Source organism: Mustela putorius, unplaced genomic scaffold (assembly GCF_011764305.1).
Source record: "Mustela putorius furo isolate JIRA1106 unplaced genomic scaffold, ASM1176430v1.1 tig00003845_pilon_pilon_pilon, whole genome shotgun sequence".
Lineage (NCBI taxonomy): Eukaryota > Metazoa > Chordata > Mammalia > Carnivora > Mustelidae > Mustela > Mustela putorius.
Genome location: NW_025421998.1, coordinates 92,912,920 through 92,933,169, shown reverse-complemented (window position 1 = coordinate 92,933,169; position 20,250 = coordinate 92,912,920). Strand labels below are relative to the sequence as shown.

The 20,250-nt window shown below is 37.9% G+C and overlaps 1 protein-coding gene across 1 annotated transcript in view; it reads left to right on the top strand.

Moving 5' to 3' along the window:
* Positions 1-20,250, top strand: part of KDM7A (lysine demethylase 7A) — an 85,681-nt gene that overhangs the window by 31,835 nt on the left and 33,596 nt on the right. The window contains exons 2-7 of the mRNA XM_045063057.1: positions 6,602-6,687; positions 11,975-12,092; positions 15,109-15,269; positions 17,103-17,244; positions 17,543-17,729; positions 18,927-19,089. Coding sequence (XP_044918992.1) covers positions 6,602-6,687; positions 11,975-12,092; positions 15,109-15,269; positions 17,103-17,244; positions 17,543-17,729; positions 18,927-19,089 — 857 coding nt within the window. The remainder of the gene's footprint in view (positions 1-6,601; positions 6,688-11,974; positions 12,093-15,108; positions 15,270-17,102; positions 17,245-17,542; positions 17,730-18,926; positions 19,090-20,250) is intronic.

Here is a 20,250-nt window from a genome sequence, read left to right as displayed (position 1 = left end):
GTTATTTTTGATGGCTGGTTTTGACTTTTTAGTCTTGATTGCAGTGAGTTCTACTCAGATTCTTAAAGACTGTATGGTAGCAGATCTTTGGGATGGAGTTCACACAAGAAAGTAGTTTTGTTTTGGGATATCCAGATACCTCTAAGATTTTTTGGGGGGGTATTTTGTTATAGTTGTTCAATTGCTACATTTTAATTAAAGTTTTGGTTGCTTAAAATAACACAAAAACAAGTCTAAACCTAAATCGTCAGTTTAATGAATAATTAGAAAACATAACAACCACCCAGGACCCCAAGACACACCTTTCCAGAGTGCAGCTCCCTAGGGGAAACCGTGATCCTATTATTATGATTTCTCTCTTTCTTGCTTTCCTTTTTAGTTTAATCTCTAAGCTCTCTAGTATAGCTTTGCCTGATTTTGATCTTCATGAGTAGAATACACTGTATGTATTCTCTCTCTCTCTCTTTTTAACACACGGATCACTCACAGAATTTGTTCAGATATTGCATGGGGCTATAGTTCTTTCATTTTTTTAATCTGTATACACTATAACTTTGAGAATATACTACAGTTCATTCATTTTACTATTGACTATTACAAATAATGATTCTGTAACCATTTCTGTTTCAGTAAGTATCCTGGTGCACATGTGTGTGAGATTCTCTAAGATACATTTACCTAGAGAGAAATTGCTTGGTCAGAGAATACAGTTCTTTAGTTTTGTTGCAGCTGTGTTTTCCCGAATGGCTGTACTAGATTTACTCCAGCCTGCAGTGCATGAAAAGTTTCCACTGCTCCACATCGTCTTCAACATTTGGTCCCGTCAGACTTTCTAGTATTAGCCAGTCTGGTGGGTGTATTGTGGTATTATATTACAATTTTAATTTGTATTTCCCTCAGTTGTTAATGAGGTTGCACATTTCACCATGTGTATGTTAGCCACTTGGATTTCCTTTTATGATGTGCCTCTTCAAATCTTTGGCCATTTTTTCTATTGTTTTTTTTTCTTCTTATTTGTATGAATTTATTATATTCTAGATATAGTTCCTTTAGTGGTGATCTGTACTATAATGTCTTCTTCCATTCTGCTTTATCCTTTTATTCTTTATTTTAGTGAACAGTTTTATTTTGGTATGATTGAAATTACTGGGGGGTTTTCCCACCTTATGGACAGGGCATTTTATATTCTGAGTAAGATAGCCCTTCCCAGTACAAAAGTCATAAGGGTATTTTCGTATTATCTTTTTTTTTCTTTTTTCTTTTTTTAAGTAGGCTCCACACGCAGCTCATAGTCCAGCTCTGGGTTCGAACTTGTAACCGTGTGATCCAGACGTTAGTCGAGACAGAGTCAGATGTTCAACTGACTGAGCCAGCCAAACACTGCTAGTTTCATACTCTCTTATCACAGCCTTTTTAGTTTTTCTTTCTTGTGTTTTTAAGGTTTCTGATCTACTTTGCATTAAATTTTAATGTTGGGAATTAGGTGCCTAATTTCATTTTTTTCTTCATACAGATGGATAAAAGTCTCAGACCCTTACATTGACAAATCTGTCCTTGCTGCCTGCTCTGCCGTGGCTTCTGTGTAACATATAAGTGTCCGTATGGGCATGAGACTGTTTTTGAGTTCATGCCTCTTTTCCACAGTACCTTAATTCCTGTAACTTCTTTTCTTTTCTTTTCTTTTCTTTTTAAAGATCTTATTTATTTATTTGACAGACAGAGATCACAAGTAGGCAAGAGAGGCAGGCAGAGAGAGAAAGGAGGAAGCAGTCTCCCCGCTGAGCAGAGAGCCCGATGCGGGGCTCGATTCCAGGACCCTGAGATCATGACCTGAGCTAAAGGCAGCGGCTTTAACCCACTGAGCCACCCACTGAGCCACCTGGAGCTCAACACAGGAGCCCAGTGCCATGACCCATGAGATCGTGACCTGAACTGAAACCAGCATTTGGACACTCAACAAACAGCCACCCATGTGTTCCTAGGATCATGACCTGAGCTAAAGGCAGCGGCTTTAACCCACTGAGCCACCCAGGTGCCCCACTTCCTATAACTTTCACATAAATCCTGATACCTGGTAGAGTATATGTAGGATTGCCTTATGTATTATTGGCTCTTTATATTTCCATATCAGTTTTAGAATCAGCTATCAGGTTCCTTAGATTTTGATTGGGGTTAAATTGAAACTGTGAATCACTTTACAGAGAATTAATATTTTTACATTATTGAACTTCAAATCCATGACTATGATGTATATCTTCATTCATTTATATCTTCTTTAAAATCACTTAGTAATGTTTTAAATTTTCCTTAAAGAGGTCTTTGCTAGTTTTTGTTCACTTCCAGTGTACTTGACATTTTAAAAAGATTTTATCTATTTGTTTATTTATTGAGCACTAGTCCAGGGAAGAGCAGGGTAGGGGTGGAGAGGGAGAGTCTCAAGCAGACTCCATGCTGAGCACAGATCCTGATGTGGGGTTTGTTCTCACGACCCTGAGACTATGACATGAGCCGAAATCAAGACTGACTGAGCTACCAAGGGACCCCTTGACAATTTTTATCCAGGTATACATGGTGTTTTATTTCGTTGTTTAGCTTTATATTGTTTATATAGGGAAATGTGATTTTTATGTGCTGATACTCTATGTAGCAACCTTTTTATTGATTATCATTTATCTATAGATCCTTTTAATATCTTTTTTATTTATTTATTTGACAGACAGAGATCACAAGTAGGCAGAGAGGCAGGCAGAGAGTGAGAGAGAGGAGGAAGCAGGCTCCCTGCGGAGCAGAGAGCCCGATGTGGGGCTTGATCCCAGGACCCTGGGATCATGACCTGAGCCGAAGGCAGAGGCTTTAACCCACTGAGCCACCCAGGCGCCCCTATCTATAGATCCTTTTGAGTTTTCTGCAGATATAGGTGTAATAGTTGCAAATGACTGCTTTTTTTTTTCTTTTCTAGTTCCTATACCTTTTAAATCTTTTTCTTATTTTACCACACCAGCTAATGTTCAATAAAACTGGTAACATCAGACATTCTTCTTTTGTTCTTAATCTCAGAGAGACCAATGTCATGTCATTTGCAGGATTTTTTGGAAGCACCCTTTAATGGATTATGGAGCTGCCCTAGTATTTATTTTTTTTTAATTTATTATTATTTTTTTATTAACATCTAATGTATTATTTGCCTCAGGAGCACAAGTCTGTGAATCAGCAGGCTTCCTAGTCTTATTTTTCTAAGAGGTTTTATTCGCCTTTTAATCATAAGTAAATGTTTTGTCAAGTACCTGTCCTGTATCTTTTTAAGTGGTCACAAGACTTTTTCTTTTAATGTCAATGTAGCAAATTTCACTGATTAAAATTTTTAGAGTTAAAACCACCTTGGATTCCTGAGATAGACCAAACTTGGTATTTGCATTTTTGCTCATAAATGAGAGTGGTTTTTAATTTTCCTTTCTTATATAATTCTTTGTAAGTTTTAGTATCAGGCTGTGCTACACTAAAATGAGTTGGGGAATAAGTCTTTTTTTTTTTCTATTCTCTGGTGCAAGTTTTATATAGTATTGGAATTACTTCTTGGGTATATTTGGAACTGGGATATTTGTGTGTATTGGGAGGACAATTTTTAAAAATTACAAAGTAACAATCCCAGGAGTGTTCAGATACTCTGTTTTTTGTGATTCAGGTTTGCCTATTTTATCTATATTTTCTAGTCACTTAGCGTAAGATTGTTCATAATACTCTTTTACCTTTAATGTCTTAGAATCTATAGTTCTGTACCTCTTTTCGTTCCCAGTATTGGTTATTCTTGTCTTATCTCTTCAGTTCGCCAGAGAGGTTTGCCAACTTTATGTTTTCAAACAATTTTTGGCTTTGATGCTCTGTTGCATGGTTCATTTTCTGTATCATCAGTTCTGCTTTTTTATTCATTCTGTGTTTTTAAGGTTTATTTTGCTGTTCTTTTTCACTTCTTTAGGTAGCTGCTTATTAGCTTATTGATTTCAGCTTTTTCCCCCAATACGTGTGTTTAAAGCTGTGCATTTCTGTTCGTAAGTTCTGCTTCCACAAGTTTTGTTATGCAGCGTTTTTATTAGTGTTCATTTCTAGATAATTTTCCGTGTTTCATTATGATTTATCTGTTGACCCATGGGTTATTTAGCAGTTTGTTTCTTAATTTTAAATACATGAAGATTCCATTTAACTTTTTTGTCATTAATTTCTGTCTTAATTGAACTGTGGCTAGAGTGTTCCAGATTTCAGACTTTTTTAAATTTTCGGATTTTCAGATTTTGACTGTGGCTCAGTGTGCTGTCGCTTGTTATGAATGGTTGATGTATGCTGGAAAGAATGTGTGTTCTATAGATGTCGGGTGTATTATCCCATAAATATCTATGGGATAGATCATGTTTTTAATTTTAATTTTTATTATTTATTTAAGATTTTTATTTATTTGACACACGGAGATCACAAGTAGGCAGAGAGGCAGGCAGAGAGAAAGGAGGAAGCAGGCTCCCCACTGAGCAGAGATCCCCATGCGGGATTCGATCCCAGGACCCTAGGATCATGACCTGAGCTGAAGGCAGAGGCTTTAGCCCACTGAGCCTCCCAGGCATCCCATATTTATTATTATTATTTTTTTTTAAGGTTTATGTATGTGAGAGAGAGTGGGAGACAGAGCGCATGAGAGTTAGGGAGAGGCAAAGGGCGAATATCTTCAAGCAGGCTCTTCCCTGAGTGTGGAGCTCTTGTGCTGAGGTCTGGAGCTCAACACAGGAGCCCAGTGCCATGACCCATGAGATCGTGACCTGAACTGAAACCAGCATTTGGACACTCAACAAACAGCCACCCATGTGTTCCTAGGCCATGCTTTTTAATCCTGAAGTTCACATCTTATATATTTCATAGATTTTTGTTTTACCTGCTTTATTCTGTCAGATACTGAGAGAGTTGTCAAAATGTCCCATGCGGTCCTTCCTGTTACATCTTCCTGGGAAATCAAATCTTTAAATTGTGTGTGTCTATCTCATATTTTTTACTTTGATTTTCTGTTGCTTAATCTTAACATACCTGTACTTTTTAAAAAAAATTACTCTATAATTACTACTTTTTAATACTATTTTTAAAAAATTACCCATCCTATTATTTACAGTCCTTCTGGTTCCTTGTGTTATGTGTGTCTCCTATAACTAGTGAATTGTAGTGTTTAAGTCCAGCCGGGTGATCTTTGTCTTATTTGGAACAGGTTAATCAGTTTGCATATGGTATAATTACGGTACTTATATATTTGAATTTATACTTCCATTTTATTTTAGTCTCTCCATTTTTTCTTCTTTTTTTCTCCCCTCCTTTTTTTGAATTGATTTTTAAAATAAATTCTTTGTCCCCCCCACTGTTAATAGTATGGAAATTACACTTTCTATTTCCCTTTTTTCAGTTGTCTCCTGAGAGAGTCTAGGAGGCATTCTCACTACTGAAGTCCAGTGTTAATCATCATCTTTCCGGTAGAAACCCGTAACTCCATTTGTTCTCTTCTAACTCAGATGCTGCTGTTGTCATGTGTTTTAGTTCTTTGTGTATTTTTAAATCTCACATGACATTGTTTTATGTAGGGAATATCCATGTAAATTTACCCATATATTTATTATTACTTTTTTAAGCTTTTTATTTTTTTCTTGCATCAGACCTCTCTGTGATCATCTTCCTTTGGCCAGCAATATGTCCTTTGCATGTCCTTTACTGTGGGTTAGCTGGAGGTGAACTCTCAGTTTTTGGTTGACTACAAATACTTCTCCCCTCTCCTTCTTGAAACATATTTTAACTGAATACTGAATGCTGCGTTAATAGAATGCTGGGATGGGGTATGGGGTGGGAAGGAAGGGAGAGAAAGGAGAGAGATCACGAGAGCTCTCTGGTGTCTCCTCTTCTTTTCTTTATTTTAGAATTTATTGTCTGTTTGAGGGACAGAGAGGGGCAGAGAGAATCTCAAGCAGACTCCATGCTGAGCATGGAGCCTAATGGGGGGCTCCCCTGGAGGCTTGATGTGGGACTTTTCTCAGGGCTTGATCTTGTGACCCCAAGATCACCACCCTGAGATCATGACCTGAGCCAAAACCAAGAGTTGGATGCTTACCTGACCGTACCACCCAGGTGCCCCCGGTGTCTCTTCTAAGAACACTAATCCTGTTTTATCAAGGCCCTACCTTTATGACCTCATTCAGTCTTAATTAATCCCATAGGGCCCTATCTCCAAATACCCTGATGGGGTTACAGCTTCAAATGTGAATTTGGGGGAATACAAACAATGAGTCCACACTAGGTGGCATTTTCATAATGGTTGAGGGTCTTATGGCTTCTAATTACTTCTGATGTCTCTACTGTTGATAAATGTGAATCACTTTCCATGTATTTGGGCATATTCTGCCCCATAATTATTTAGCAAGTATATAGGGAGGAGAATAAAATTTATCTTTGCATATGTTTCTGTAATCTACAGAATTTGTTGGTGAGGTTGTTGTACACTTCCCAGCTAAATTCTAACCATCTGCTGTAGTTAAGTAAAGATTTTCAGCTTATTTACATATTGACTCTATTTTTCTTTATCTAGCTGTGTTGGTGTAGAAGAACATCATGCTGTTGACATTGACCTTTATCACTGTCCCAACTGTGCCGTTCTACATGGCTCCTCCTTGAGTAAGTACTAGAAACTTAAATAAAAACTGAAGTTTAGAATTTAATGTGTACATGACAATATTTTAATAATACTTTGACTAGTTATGTTACACCCACCAAGAACTATAGGGAATATTTTTCTGAAGATACTGAGAATACAGTTTCTTTTTTTTTAAATAAATTTTTTAAAAAATATTTTTATTTACTTATTTGACAGAGAGAGAGATCACAAGTAGGCAGAGAGGCAGGCAGAGAGAGAGGGGAAAGCAGGCTCCCAGCTGAGCAAAGAGCCCGATGTGGGGCTCGATCCCAGAACCCTGAGATCATGACCTGAGCTGAAGGCAGAGGCTTTAATGCACTGAGCCACCCAGGAGCCCCATGAGAATGCAATTTCTGTCTGAATTGCTGAATAACATTTGATAAATCAAGAAGATAAATTGAAAAAAATACTGTCATTTTTTTTCCCCTTTAAAGATTTATTTATTTTAGAGAGAGAGAAAAAATGAGTGTGTGTGAATGGGGGGCAGGACAGAAGGAGACGGAGAGGGAGAGGGAAAGAATCTCAAGCAGACTCCCCACTGAGCATGGAGCCTGATGTGGGGCTTGATCCCACGACCCCAAGATTACCCTGAGCCAAAATCAGGAGTTAGACGTTTAACTGCTTAACCGGCAAAGCCACCCAGGTGCCCCCAAAATACCGTCGTTCTTAATTGCAAGGGCAAAACCCCCAAACTTAAGGGCATGTATTCAGTGCTTTCAGTTTGAGAAGTGTGGAAAAGTAAAGTTTTCTGATTTTGGAAACTGATTTCAAATGTTTTTGTCTCTTTATAAATTGGAAAAAAAAAAAAGCCTTTCAGTAGTAATTGGGACAGTGTACAGGATAAGACTTTAATGCACACACATGCATTATATTTTTGGGAGATTTGGGTATCAAAATGCTGAAATGTTATTCTGTTTTCTGATTTTGGTCTTCAGTTTGAGTGTGGCCTAGAGTCCTGCCCAACTTGAGACAACACCCCTGACCCAGTCCCATTCTGAGGAAGGCAGAGGCCTGAGCAAGTGTCTGCCTACACTTTCCTGCCTGAGTTAAATATCGTTTTATGTGTGATATTGGTACACCCCAGAGAGCACATGAACTTCCTGGCCTGTACTCTTGATTTCAGCTCAGAGGTGATCTTGGGGTCGTGGGACCAAGTCCCACGCCAGGCTCCTTGTGTGGGGGGTCTGCTTGAGATTCTCTCCCTCTCCCTCTCCTCCTGTCCCTGTCCCCACTCACACACGCTTGCTTTTTCTCGCACTCTCTCTCTAAAATAAATAAATCTTTAAAGAGAAAAAAAGATGACAGTATTTTTTTTCCATTTTATCTGTTAGAATTAATAATTTAATATCTTTGTAAGAGATTTAGAAATTCAGGCTGTAAGAATACATCAAAATATTACATTAAATTTCATAAAATATTAAAATATACATTATCCATTTTATTACACAGTGTAAAATTTGAGGTTAGCAAATTGGTAGAATTTTTTGTGTAATTGGCCAGTTTATTGTCATAAATGTTTTTAAAGCTTCTTATTTTGTGTAGCAGTGAAGTATGTGGTATACAACTTGGAATGATTATTGACCAAGTATAATTCTTGGAGGAAATAAATAGTACTGGGTTGTTACCTCAAGAAAGGAAACAGAACTAAAATTTATAACACTTTTAGTTTAGAATTTATATAATTTCCAAATGAAATAATTTGAATTTAATTTCAATGAAATATTAAGTGGGTTACAATGAGATGGAACAGTGTTGTGTTTAAAACACTATGATACGTGATGCATTCTGCTTTCTGTTTTTTCTATATGATTTAATTTTTTTAAAAAGCTTGTCATGCTCACTAAATTGATTTCATAATCCATAATGGATCATGACCTGCACTTTGCATAATGATGCTTCAGAGAGAAGCTGGACTGTTGCGTGGCCCTTCGTATTCTTCTCATGCTTGAATCACAAAAGATCAGGAATTGGTTATCTTCTGGGCAAAAGTCCAGCACTAAATACCCACAGGGAAAATGTCCAAGATCCAGTAATTTGTTCTATCTTAATTTAAGGCTCACCTTCCCTCCCTTTCACCCTATACCCTTAACTTCGGTCATTCCTTTTGGCCCCTTTCCCTCTGCTGTTGAGCCTCTCTCATTTGCCACCCAGGGCTTCCTGTTCTCTCAGAGTTCCCCAGGAATCCTTATTGTAGATACTGTTCAGACAGTGTAATAGTCACTTGGTATGGTGAATTTAGATTTGACCCTTTTAATGGGAGTTAAGAATTTAATTTAAGGTCAAATATCAAAAAAGCCCCAGACTTACATATCTCAGTGTTTCTCAGGCACATGGAGTCTAAACTCAAAATTTTCTCTCCCTGTGATGGCTACCAGAATATTCCTTCCTTTAAGAAATTCAGTCACCTTCTTGCAGTGGCTGATTTTATGTGTTAAGCATGTTGGTCTAACAAGACAGTTGTAGCATCTCTGTCAACATTGTGCAGATCTGCTCATTTAAAAGGAAAGGCAAGTAATTGGCAGCTTATTGGATGCCCTAGGAACTATGCTAAGAAGTACTTGACTTATGTTATTTCCTTCGATATTTGTGACATGTTGAGGGGAGAAAAATGATTGAACTAGCTCTTTTGTGTAGTTATTTGGTGGAGTTGGAGTTTGAGCCGATAGCTGTCCAATCCCAGATCTATTCTAACTCTAATCTGTTCTGCCAAAATGAAAATTAAAACACTATAATACTGTAGTTTACCTATCAAATGGGTAACTTTGTCTTTTTTTTAATTTAAATTCAAATTTAAATTAAATTTTATTTTTTAATGATGTATGTATATATTTGAGAGAGAGAGCAAGCATGTGCTAGTGAGGGCAGGGGCTGAGGGAGAGGGAGGCAAGCACACCTCCCTGCTGAGCGGGGAGCCTGATGCAGGGCTCCATCCCAAGACCCCTGGATCATGACCTGAGCTGAAATAAAGAATCAGATGCTCAACCAACTAAGCCACCCAGACACCCCTCTTTTTTTGTTTTTTTAAATGGTGATGCTCACTGTTGACCCAGGGCTTCGAAAGAGGCTGCTTGTGTATACTGGTAAGAATGTGATTTACCTATCACTTTTTTGGAGGCAGTTTTGCAATATGTAGTAAATATCTTAAAAATATTGAGTCTTCTGGCATTTCTAGGAATTTCTCCTGAGGAATTAATGAGGGAAACAGATTTATGTATATGAATATTAATCTCAATTTTGTTTGAAGAAAGATTCAGAATGAGCTAAGTGCTTAAGAGTCGAAAAAGGATTATAAAGTGATGCATCTATATCTATGTCTTAAAATTCTAGGCTGCTTTTAAATTGCTTTTGAATATTTAATAAGGAGAAAAATGCTCATGATAGAATAAGAAAGGTAAGCAGAATGAACATCATGATCCCAGTTGAAAATAAAATGGGGTAATGTATCTATATATTTGTAGAACAGAAGCCTGGAATGAAACACCCTTGAATTTTATAAGTGATTTTAAATGAGAAAAAATAACACACGAAGGATGCCTTAATGGCATTTTCTAGGAAGGTTGCTTTATGATACTATTTTTCTCATGAGACTTTTAAAAAATGGGATTTACTGTTTTCTGTATTGAGGGTTTGACTGCCATGAATTACTTGAGAATCTTGTTTTAAACCCTCAGAAATGAATAAGCCCAATTTCCTCCCTTATTGGTTATTTAGTGTGACTTCTTATCCAGATGAGGATCCAGTATTAATTTATTATGATCTTTTAGGGTGAAGGTTTGGAATAACTTAGACTCATAGAGTTCCCCTGGCTCCATGTTTTATTAGGAAAACATTGAAACATACGGGAGAGGTTGAAAGAATTTTGTCGGGAGTACTTCCAAACTCACCATGTAGGCTCCACTATTAATATTTTATACTACTTGCTTCACTACAAAGTCTTGTATCTGTCCATTTTATTTATTTATTTTTTGATACATTCTCAGCTGGTTGTAGACTTTAGTACATTTCCTAGAGTCATGAAAATTTTAGTCTTAAGAGTGATTTTCTTTTTTCTTTTTAAGTATTTTATTTATTTGTCAGAGAGGGAAAGAGGGAGAGAGGAGAGAGCACAAGCAGGGGGAGTGGCAGAGGGAGAGGCGGGCTTCCTGCCGAGCAAGGACACTGACCAGAACTCCATCCCAGCACCCTGGGATCATGACCTGAGCTGAAGATAGTGACTTAACCAATTGAGCCACCCAGGTGCCCTGTAAGAGTGATTTTCAAACTTAAAAAAGAATATAAAATTTAGACATCTTACATTTCTAGCACACAAATGGGCTGTAGGTGGTGTCGCCCTGGTCGAAAGCAGAATGAGGTCCACAGTTTCTGTCTTGGTCTCTTCCCCATCTTCCCCTTTACTAAGGGATTCATCAACATGGTTTGAAATACAGCACTCCAAGAAAAAAAAAGAAGAAGAAGAAGAGAAACACAGCACTCCTCCCTTCATTCCATTTGAGGAAAGTGGACCCAGTCTTGTCACATGACTTGCCCACAGTTGCGGAATAAGTTATGGCTGAACTGGGAGTCCAGTCCAAGTCTCCTGATTTTGATTGCCAGGACTCTCTTCAAGACCTTGGTTGCCCAGAGCTGTAGAATTACAGGGTCTGAGCATTAGGACTCATCGTAAAGTTACTTGTTCTGTCATTTATCTTCTTTAGCTATGCTGCAGCCACCTGCTCTTCTTTTGTGGCAGTGTAAGCATGCTTATTTTGGGACCAGATCTTGACATAAAAGAGAAGGGAACTGTTGCTGTTAAAAGAGATTTCTGATGTGGGATCCATGACTTGGATGATCAATAAAAATCATACTGTCACTTCATGGTCTTGTGAAAGTCATGATTTAAAGTAATTGTGTTATTTTATTGTATGTGTCAGTGTGGATATTAAAATGGGCTCCATCTGCTAATTTGCATTTGTCGATTTAAATTTTTTTGAAATAAAGAGTAGACTTTTAAAAACAAATTTTGTGCTCTCTTCAAAATTTTATTTAAATTCTAGTTCGTTAACATAGATTTAGCATAGACTTTTTAAAATCCACAGTCAGTTACCTATAATTGTGGCATTACACAAAGTAAAATTTATACTCTTCAGCTTGGAAATGCATTCAAAAGGGAGTGTTTTTTATTGTACTCATAATTGCTATTTCTTATCATATAGAATGTACCTTTTAGAAAGTACATGGTATCACTGGTTATCACAACTGTTCTCTTTTTTAAAACTTCTAAAAACCCAGTGAAAAAACGGAGGAATTGGCACAGGCACGACTACACAGAAATTGATGATGGCACCAAACCAGTGCAAGCTGGGACTAGAACTTTTGTGAAGGAGTTACGTTCTCGAGTCTTCCCAAGGTATGGAAACTTGTTCTTGCCAAAGAAAACTTGAGACTGTTATCTCACGCAGTGGCATTATCTAAAGCAATGTTTTCAGACTTCAGGTTGCAGCCCATTCTCAGCGTTTTACCTTTTATTTTTTTATTAATGAAATAGAAAATATTGGCGCATTTATATAAGTAATGAGTAAATAAGCAAGGTTTCATGGAACTATATCGTGTTACCTGTGTGTACTGGGGCACCTTGTACAAATACATGAACTGCTGATCTCTGTCCAGAAAATTTGAAATACACTGATTTAAGGCAGTTGTTCCCGGTACCGGATTCTTCATGATGGGAAGTTGCTGCTTGTCCTCCCCTGTTCTGATTGTCAAACTCTGTGTTTTTCTTGTGTTGTTTTCTTATCTCTCTACCCTAGGTCTGGCAGGGGTACCCATAACCATTGCTCAGCCTCTCTGGTGGCAGCAGGACTGGGCTTTTTGATTTTTAAAAGATAATGGAAAGTGTTTGACTTATCTGTGGCTCAGGGAGCGTCAAAAGTATTGCACAGCATTTAATCATGCTAATTTAAATCATTTCCCGCTTGCTGCCTGACATCTATTTAAAGTGATAATGCTTAATAGCCTTTTACATGAGAGAGATCATATCCAGACTTGTTAAGGAGGGAAAGCACAATTTAAATTTAAATCTCAACATCACGTGCAGCCTATTACAGAATTATTTCAGGTCCTGTAACTGTAAAACCTGTGCTATTTCTTCACAGTCTTTAACATTCTTGTCTCTCCCTTTCCCTCGTTTAATCCTTAAACAGAAATGTGTAATTGATACGCACCCAGTGTTGGCTCCCTCAGGTCTGCTGAGCTCTCCACAGTGGTTTCCACATGCCTTTTGTGATAGTGAAGGCGTTCGTCTCAAATACTCTCTCTTACCAGTTTCAGAGTGGTTGGGCGAATGTTTGTTTTCCTTGATTGGTTTGGAGCTAGGGCCAGAGTTTTCAGCCTGGGTCTAGAATAGGCTTCGGAGAGGCTTGTGAGTTTCTTGAAGCTATGTAAATAGTTTAGTGTCAATATATGAATGTGCATATTTCAGGAAGCGGAGCCAAAGCTTTTACTCTTTTCAAATAGGCTTGTGACCCAAAAGAACAGTGTTAAAAATCCTGACCTAGTGATGCCTGTGGCTTCTGTGCCAAAGTGGTAACAAGTAAGAGCAGTTACAGAGATGGTCACAAATGTCTAAATGATTATTACCATTAATTAAAGGTTTTTGGTTTTATTTTAACTCCATAAACCTTAACATCATTCAAAAACCATATGTAGAGATGATAATTAATCAAATTACACATACTTGATGTGATTAACACAGAAGTATATAAAATATAGTGCATGGGTTATCTTACCTCCCTCTCCCCCATTTTAAAACTTAGTGTGGGCCTTTTGAGACATTTTCCTACATAAATAATTACATGTAAAATATTTATGTCTATGTATGTGTGTATATATACATGCATCTAGTTTTTAAAAAATAAAATGGGGTTTATTATGCATATGAAATACCTATTTCATCGGTATTTTTCCCCCATTTACAAAGCTTTACCCCTCTCCTTGACTGCGGTGTAGTACGCAGTCAGGTATACTCACCGTAATCCACTTAATCATCCCTCCCTGATATATGTTTAGGTTGTCTCCAGTTTTTTTCCCTTGAAAATAACGGTGTGCATGTATTTTTAAGCACTTGTACTTACAGGTTTTTGATCGACAGGGGAAGTAAAACACCAAACACTGAAGATCAGAAAGTACAAGTGACTGGAAATTATCCCTCAGATTGGAGTTGAAGGAATTGTTTGATTCTCAGAGGTTGGGGAAAGAGGAAATGTTAGATGCTTGTGGGGGAACTAAAAGGCAGCACAGAACACAGTGAGTCAGATGAAGGAGATCTAAGTCTTTCAAATATAAGACTATCCAGAACAAGTCTGTCTCATTTTAGGGAGCTGCCGACTGCCCTTTTCTTACTGAGAGGGTGGACAGATTAGAGCCCAGTAATTCAGAGAACCCGTACTTCTTGTCTTCTCCTTGATTCCCAGGCTGCAGGTGACGTGAATACAGTTAAGGTCAATGGAAAGGACTGTTGTAGCCTGTAAAGCAGCTCTTGTACTTATTTGAATGTATTAACAGCTGCATTCTGGGGGCAATTGGAAGATTAAGTCTAGGACATCCTCATTTAAAGAGATCTTTGATTTATGGTTAGAGAACATTGGAAAGGGACAAACCACTCTTAAATGTGATGGTCATGACGTGTTACTCATGAGAGCGGGCAGCTGGGGTTCAGCATGCTTTTTAGTGGCTTGGGTGACCACTTACTGTAACTTATGACATACTGGTTATAACAGATAGATCAGGAGTTCCTTTTCGACCTTTATCTTGGTGGACGGGAACCATGGGAGGGAACCATGGGAGCTAGTCATTCTCCATGGTGTGGGACAACAGTGAATTGTTCTATGTCCATGCGGCTTTGAAATGTCTAACAAATACTTGTGTAGAATTTTACAGCTGGATAGAATCTTATCTGTTTTACTTATCTTGACACCAGCTTTTTTCCTAAGGTGCCCCCTTACCTTTCACTCTCCTGATTTCCTACACAGCTTGTTTTTAGTGGCTTCTGATCTAGTTACTTCTCTTAAATTCGGTTACTCATTACAAGAAGTTGTAATCATCCTATTACTATATTATCTCTCCTTGTGTAGTTTACTGAAACATTTACGTATCGAATATGTATTTTGCTATAAACTAATTTTAGGTATTCATATTTTTCAATGATACATATTGAGGTAATTATTTATGACTTTTACTTTAGAATAGTAAAAAGGACTTGATAAAACATTTGTTCTAAAAAAGAGAATTGGGTTTGATTGGTTGAGAACTGCTGATATAGACAGTGATGCAGTATATGAGTATATGAGTTAACTCATTCCCAGACTATTTTTTTTTTTAATGAATTTACCAACAAAGATGACTGTTTACCCTTGTGTTTTCCTTAGTGCCGATGAAATCATTGTAAAGATGCATGGCAGCCAGCTGACACAAAGATACCTGGAGAAACACGGATTTGAAGTTCCTATTATGGTCCCCAAATTAGATGACCTAGGACTCAGGCTCCCTCCACCTACTTTTTCTGTCATGGATGTGGAACGCTATGTAGGTACGCACTTGGTTCCTTGAAGTACTTGGGGGAAATGTGGTAAAAGTAGTAGTAGTAGTAGTGTTCTGAGTACATTAGAAGTTGAGTGAAGAGATGGTAATTTAGTAGGAAAAGTGAAATTCAGTATCACCTAGGTCGAAAACTTTTCTTCTGAGCAAACCTCTAGTTGTCAGAGAAAGAGAATGAGACAGTTGCTCTATTCTTATGTACTCAGCCTCATTCTGCCACTCTTATTGTTGCCATCAGATTGTCTGCTACCTGCTTAGGAGAAACAGTTGTGAGGTGTAACTACAGCTAACAGGAGGAAGACACTGCAAAATTGGACTGGTTCTAGAACTCTGTAGCATGCAAGAGCAGAATCCCTGGATCCTGTGTCATTGACCTCCAGGGCCTAGAGAAGGGCTGGGGAAAGAGGAGACCACATTCAAGCCCGTTTCTATATTCGTGACTTGATGGTATTGCCACTGCCTGGTGTCTGGACTCGGTGTGTGATTTTGAGGCCCAGAGAGGCATAAGAAACAAGGGGGAAACCGTTTCTCCATTGCATTCTTCTCAACATTGTCAGTCATTTTGTTTATTCTCATCTCGGTATCTGTAGATAAAACTGACTGTATGTAGATCTCATTCCTTACCAGTTGTGGATAGAGATGTTTTTGAGGATTAGATCTCAAATCGACCTTGACTCTGAACAGTACATTTACTGTGATGCATTATCTCCCGAGTAGAAAATGCTGGAGAACTTGTCCCTTTATTGAGCCACTGAGTGACAGTTTTCATTGATAAATGCTTCACTGAGGAAACACAGTTTAATGTCATGACTTCGCATTCACTAATTCTGAATTATTTGATAGACTAGGAGATGAGGCTGAGGTTTAACCTGGCCTGTTTGCATAAATAGCACTGTAAAATAAGTGGCTAGTGTAATGTAAGTATAGGAAAAATATTCAAACGCCTAGATAGTTTACTTTTTAGCATTGTAAAATGCTTTGGTTAACAGAACTGTTTTGCCTCTTAGGTACAAAATAAAGTTTACTAGGCAGCACGTTAATATAAAGTTACACTAAAGTGAGAAAATGGCATTTATTTTATTTCTCTTTCAGATTGATTAAGTATTGTCATATTTTGAATTCACTGTCTGTCCTGTAGGACATTACAAAACTGGATTTGCTTTCTAGGGTGACTGTACAGTGATGGGCGAGAGACACCTCATGGTTTTATAGGAAAAATCTAAATTAATCCCAATTGAGAACTCATTTCACATGCATTAATATGAACTGATTTTTGCTTCCTACCCACCGATTTTTTTCTTGAAACAGAATGTTGGAAGAGAAGACACTACCTGGCAAGCAGAAATTGTCATAGTTACATTGTTCACTAATTCCACAGCGACTGACTGGTTTTTCTAAATGATAGAATCTTAGGTGTTAGAGGAGTGGAAGGACGAAGACCGTCCCCTCGTCTTATGCATGGGGACATTGAAAATGCAGAGCACGTGGCCCAGTTCCCACATACCAGTATCATGCATTTTTGTCCATGTGAGCTGCACACTGAAATCAGTAGTATGTAGAAAACTTTGTAAGCATTTAAGTTTTCACCCTCATTGTTAAATTAGTAACTCTGTCTTTATTGCTTTATTCTTTCCCTCAAAAGCAGCCCCCTTTTTCAGAAGTACCAGTTGGACTTAAAAAGTAAGGATACTGGCAGAATCTTTGTCTAGGCTATGTAGTTTTATGGTTGGCTTTAAGTAAATATAGTCTTTAAAATATTTTTGTTTAGGGCATCTATTGCTGTAACTCTTAAGCCCAATAACAAGACTATAATTTTTCTCTGCAGGTGGTGACAAAGTGATAGACGTCATCGATGTGGCAAGGCAGGCAGACAGCAAAATGACCCTTCACAATTATGTTAAATATTTCATGAATCCTAACAGACCAAAAGTGTTAAATGTGATCAGCCTTGAATTTTCAGATACAAAGTGAGTAGTTCTGGATATTTTGGTTTAGTCTTCTCAGTGTTAGCTAAATGTAGTTAATGATGCATTTATTTCAGTACGAAATCTTATTATGACTTCTGAAGCGGTCCAGTCATAGCAATGTACATTTTGCTTTGACACATACAGAGAATATTTAGAAATGAATTTTAATCTTTTACGTATTGTTAACCTAGAGTTCCATTTAATTTCTTGGTTTGGGTTGAGATGGGAAATGAAACTTTAAGAACTTTCAATTTGCATGATGTGGGGATGTGTGTATATAGTGTTTGTTTTTTTAAAGGATGTCTGAATTGGTGGAGGTCCCTGATATAGCCAGAAAACTTTCCTGGGTGGAAAATTACTGGCCAGATGATTCAGTTTTTCCCAAGCCGTTTGTTCAGAAGTACTGCTTAATGGGAGTTCAAGACAGCTACACGGATTTCCACATTGACTTTGGTGGAACTTCAGTCTGGTACCATGTCCTCTGGGTAAGACTGGGGCTTTTCTTTCTCCTCTTACTGACAGAAACATTTAGTTCTGTTTTTCCAGGAATGCATTCATTCGCTGTAAATGACATTTATTACGAGGGAAGTTTTTGTACTTTTTAAGTAGGCTCCAGCATTTTACCTTTAAGCATTATGGTTTTTCTTTTTTTAAAACCTCAAGTAATGGAGAGGCCACCATGCTTTTATTTTATATTTACATTCCTTTTTTTTGTCCCTGTCTCAAAAATTGGTCACTTGCAGCCTTTCGTCTCTGTTTCCTTTTCACCCTAGTCAACTGTCAGTTAATCCCTGAATCAAATACCTGATTACAGCATAATTACAGTAATACTTGCTTCTGATTTTAAGGGTAGGCCAGGACAGCTAGTTGAATGAGTCAGAAATGCCCATGAAAAAAAACACCTAATTTTTCTTGGCAGCTTATATTCACCTTGCTTTATCTAGAATTGGACTATACAGTAGCCACTGGCCATATGTAGCTAAATTTAAATAATTATAATTAAATATAATTTAAAATTCAGTTCCTTCTTTACACTAGTGACATTTCAAGTGCTCGGTAGCCACATGTGGCTTACGACTAATGTATAGTGCAGATAGAAGACATTTCCATCATCACACAAAGATGTGTTGGACAGTGCTGATCTAGAACCAGTTCTGTGTACAGTGCCCATGCTTCAGCAGCGCTCTGGACTGCACTCGACGCTGTGTCCTTGAGTTCCTGAACCTCTTCTCTTCTCCGTGAGAAGGCAGGGGCTAGTTGATCAAAGGAAGTTTATTTACCGGTCTTTGAAAAAAATAGTCCTAGATCTTAGGGGCAAGGGCAAAGTTGCAGAGATGACTCTGTGACCTGGGCCTATTAACATGCGTTTACTTCCATACCTTAAAAATGAGATCAGTAAGGTGTTTATGATTGTTTACTCTCCTCTCTTGTAACTGTTTCTCCAACCCTGCTTTATTGACCCCTGGTCGTGTTTTGGAGGGGGAGCTTTAGCTTTTGTGAAGATGCTTATTAAGGGCAGTAATTATTGATCAGATTTGTGAAAGATGTCCTCTTGAGCCTAAAAAAAAATCCGATAATTATCTAATTTGATTTAGATCATTATATTGGGAAATCGCATCCATGTGGGCCATCCTAAGAGTGGCTTTTTTTTTTTCAAAAATAGTGTGATTACTTCCTTCTAGGGTGAGAAGATTTTCTATTTGATAAAGCCAACAGATGAAAACTTGGCACTCTATGAGTCTTGGAGTTCATCTGTGACCCAGAGTGAGGTGTTCTTTGGAGATAAGGTGGATAAATGCTACAAATGTGTGGTAAAGCAGGGACATACTTTATTTGTTCCTACAGGTAAGGCTTTCATCCCATTCCCTCCCCCCATAGTTGATGCTCAGTTGCACAGAGTCGGCATTTTATTGGAATCTCTGGCTTTAACATGGTAGAAAATAGCTTTGCGTGGTCGGAGAGATAATTCTGACCTTGGACTTTTCACTGCTTTGTCCCTTAAAGGGCCTTTCTTGCAATTAGAACCTGTTTTGGAATTGTGTTTTCTGTCATTTGCCTTCATTTTAATTTTTATTCAGATAAAATTCATACACTGGGACACCTGGGTGGCTCAGTCAGTTAAGCCGCTGCCTTCGGCTCCGGTCATGATCCCACAGTCCTGGGATCTAGTCCCGCATCAGGCTCCTTGCCCCGGGGGGAGCCTGCTTCTCTCTCTGCCTCTGCCTGTCACTTTACCTGCTTGTGCTCTCCCTCGCTCTCTCTGATACATATAAATAAATACATAAATATAAATAAATAATCTTTTAAAAAATTCCTATACCATAATATTTATCCTTTCAAAGTGTACATGTCAGTGGTTTTTGGTAGATTACCAAAGTTGTGCACCCATACCACTTCCAGAACATTTCATCACCTCAAAAACAAACCCATACCAGTTAATAGGCGTTCTTCTCCCCTGAGTCCCTGGCAACCACTTCATGTACTTTCTGTCTCTGTGGATTTGCCTATTCTGGATATTTCGTGTATAACATATGGAATACGTGGCCTTTTGTATCTAGCTTCTTTTACCTGGCTTAATGTGCACTGGGCTCCTCCATGTTGTATCACATGTCAGTGCTTCATTATTTTTTATGGCCAAATGATACACCACTATTATGGATAGACCTCATTTTGTTTATCCATTCATCAGTTGATAGACATTGGCTATTATGAATAGTGATGCTTTGAACATTTTTGTAGAAGTTTTTGTGGTTTTATATATATACACCTAGTAATGAAATGGTGGGGCCATAGCATTTATGATGTTTAGCTTTTTGAGGACCTGCTAAACTCTTCCATATGGTTTCACCACTTTACATTCCCACCAGCAATGTACACATGTTCCAGTTTCCCCGCATCTTTACCAACACTGTAATTATCTTTTTCACTTTGACTGTTCTAGTAGATGTGAAGTGAAGGTATCCTACTGTGGTTTTGATTTGCGTTTCCTTAATGAATAATGATGCT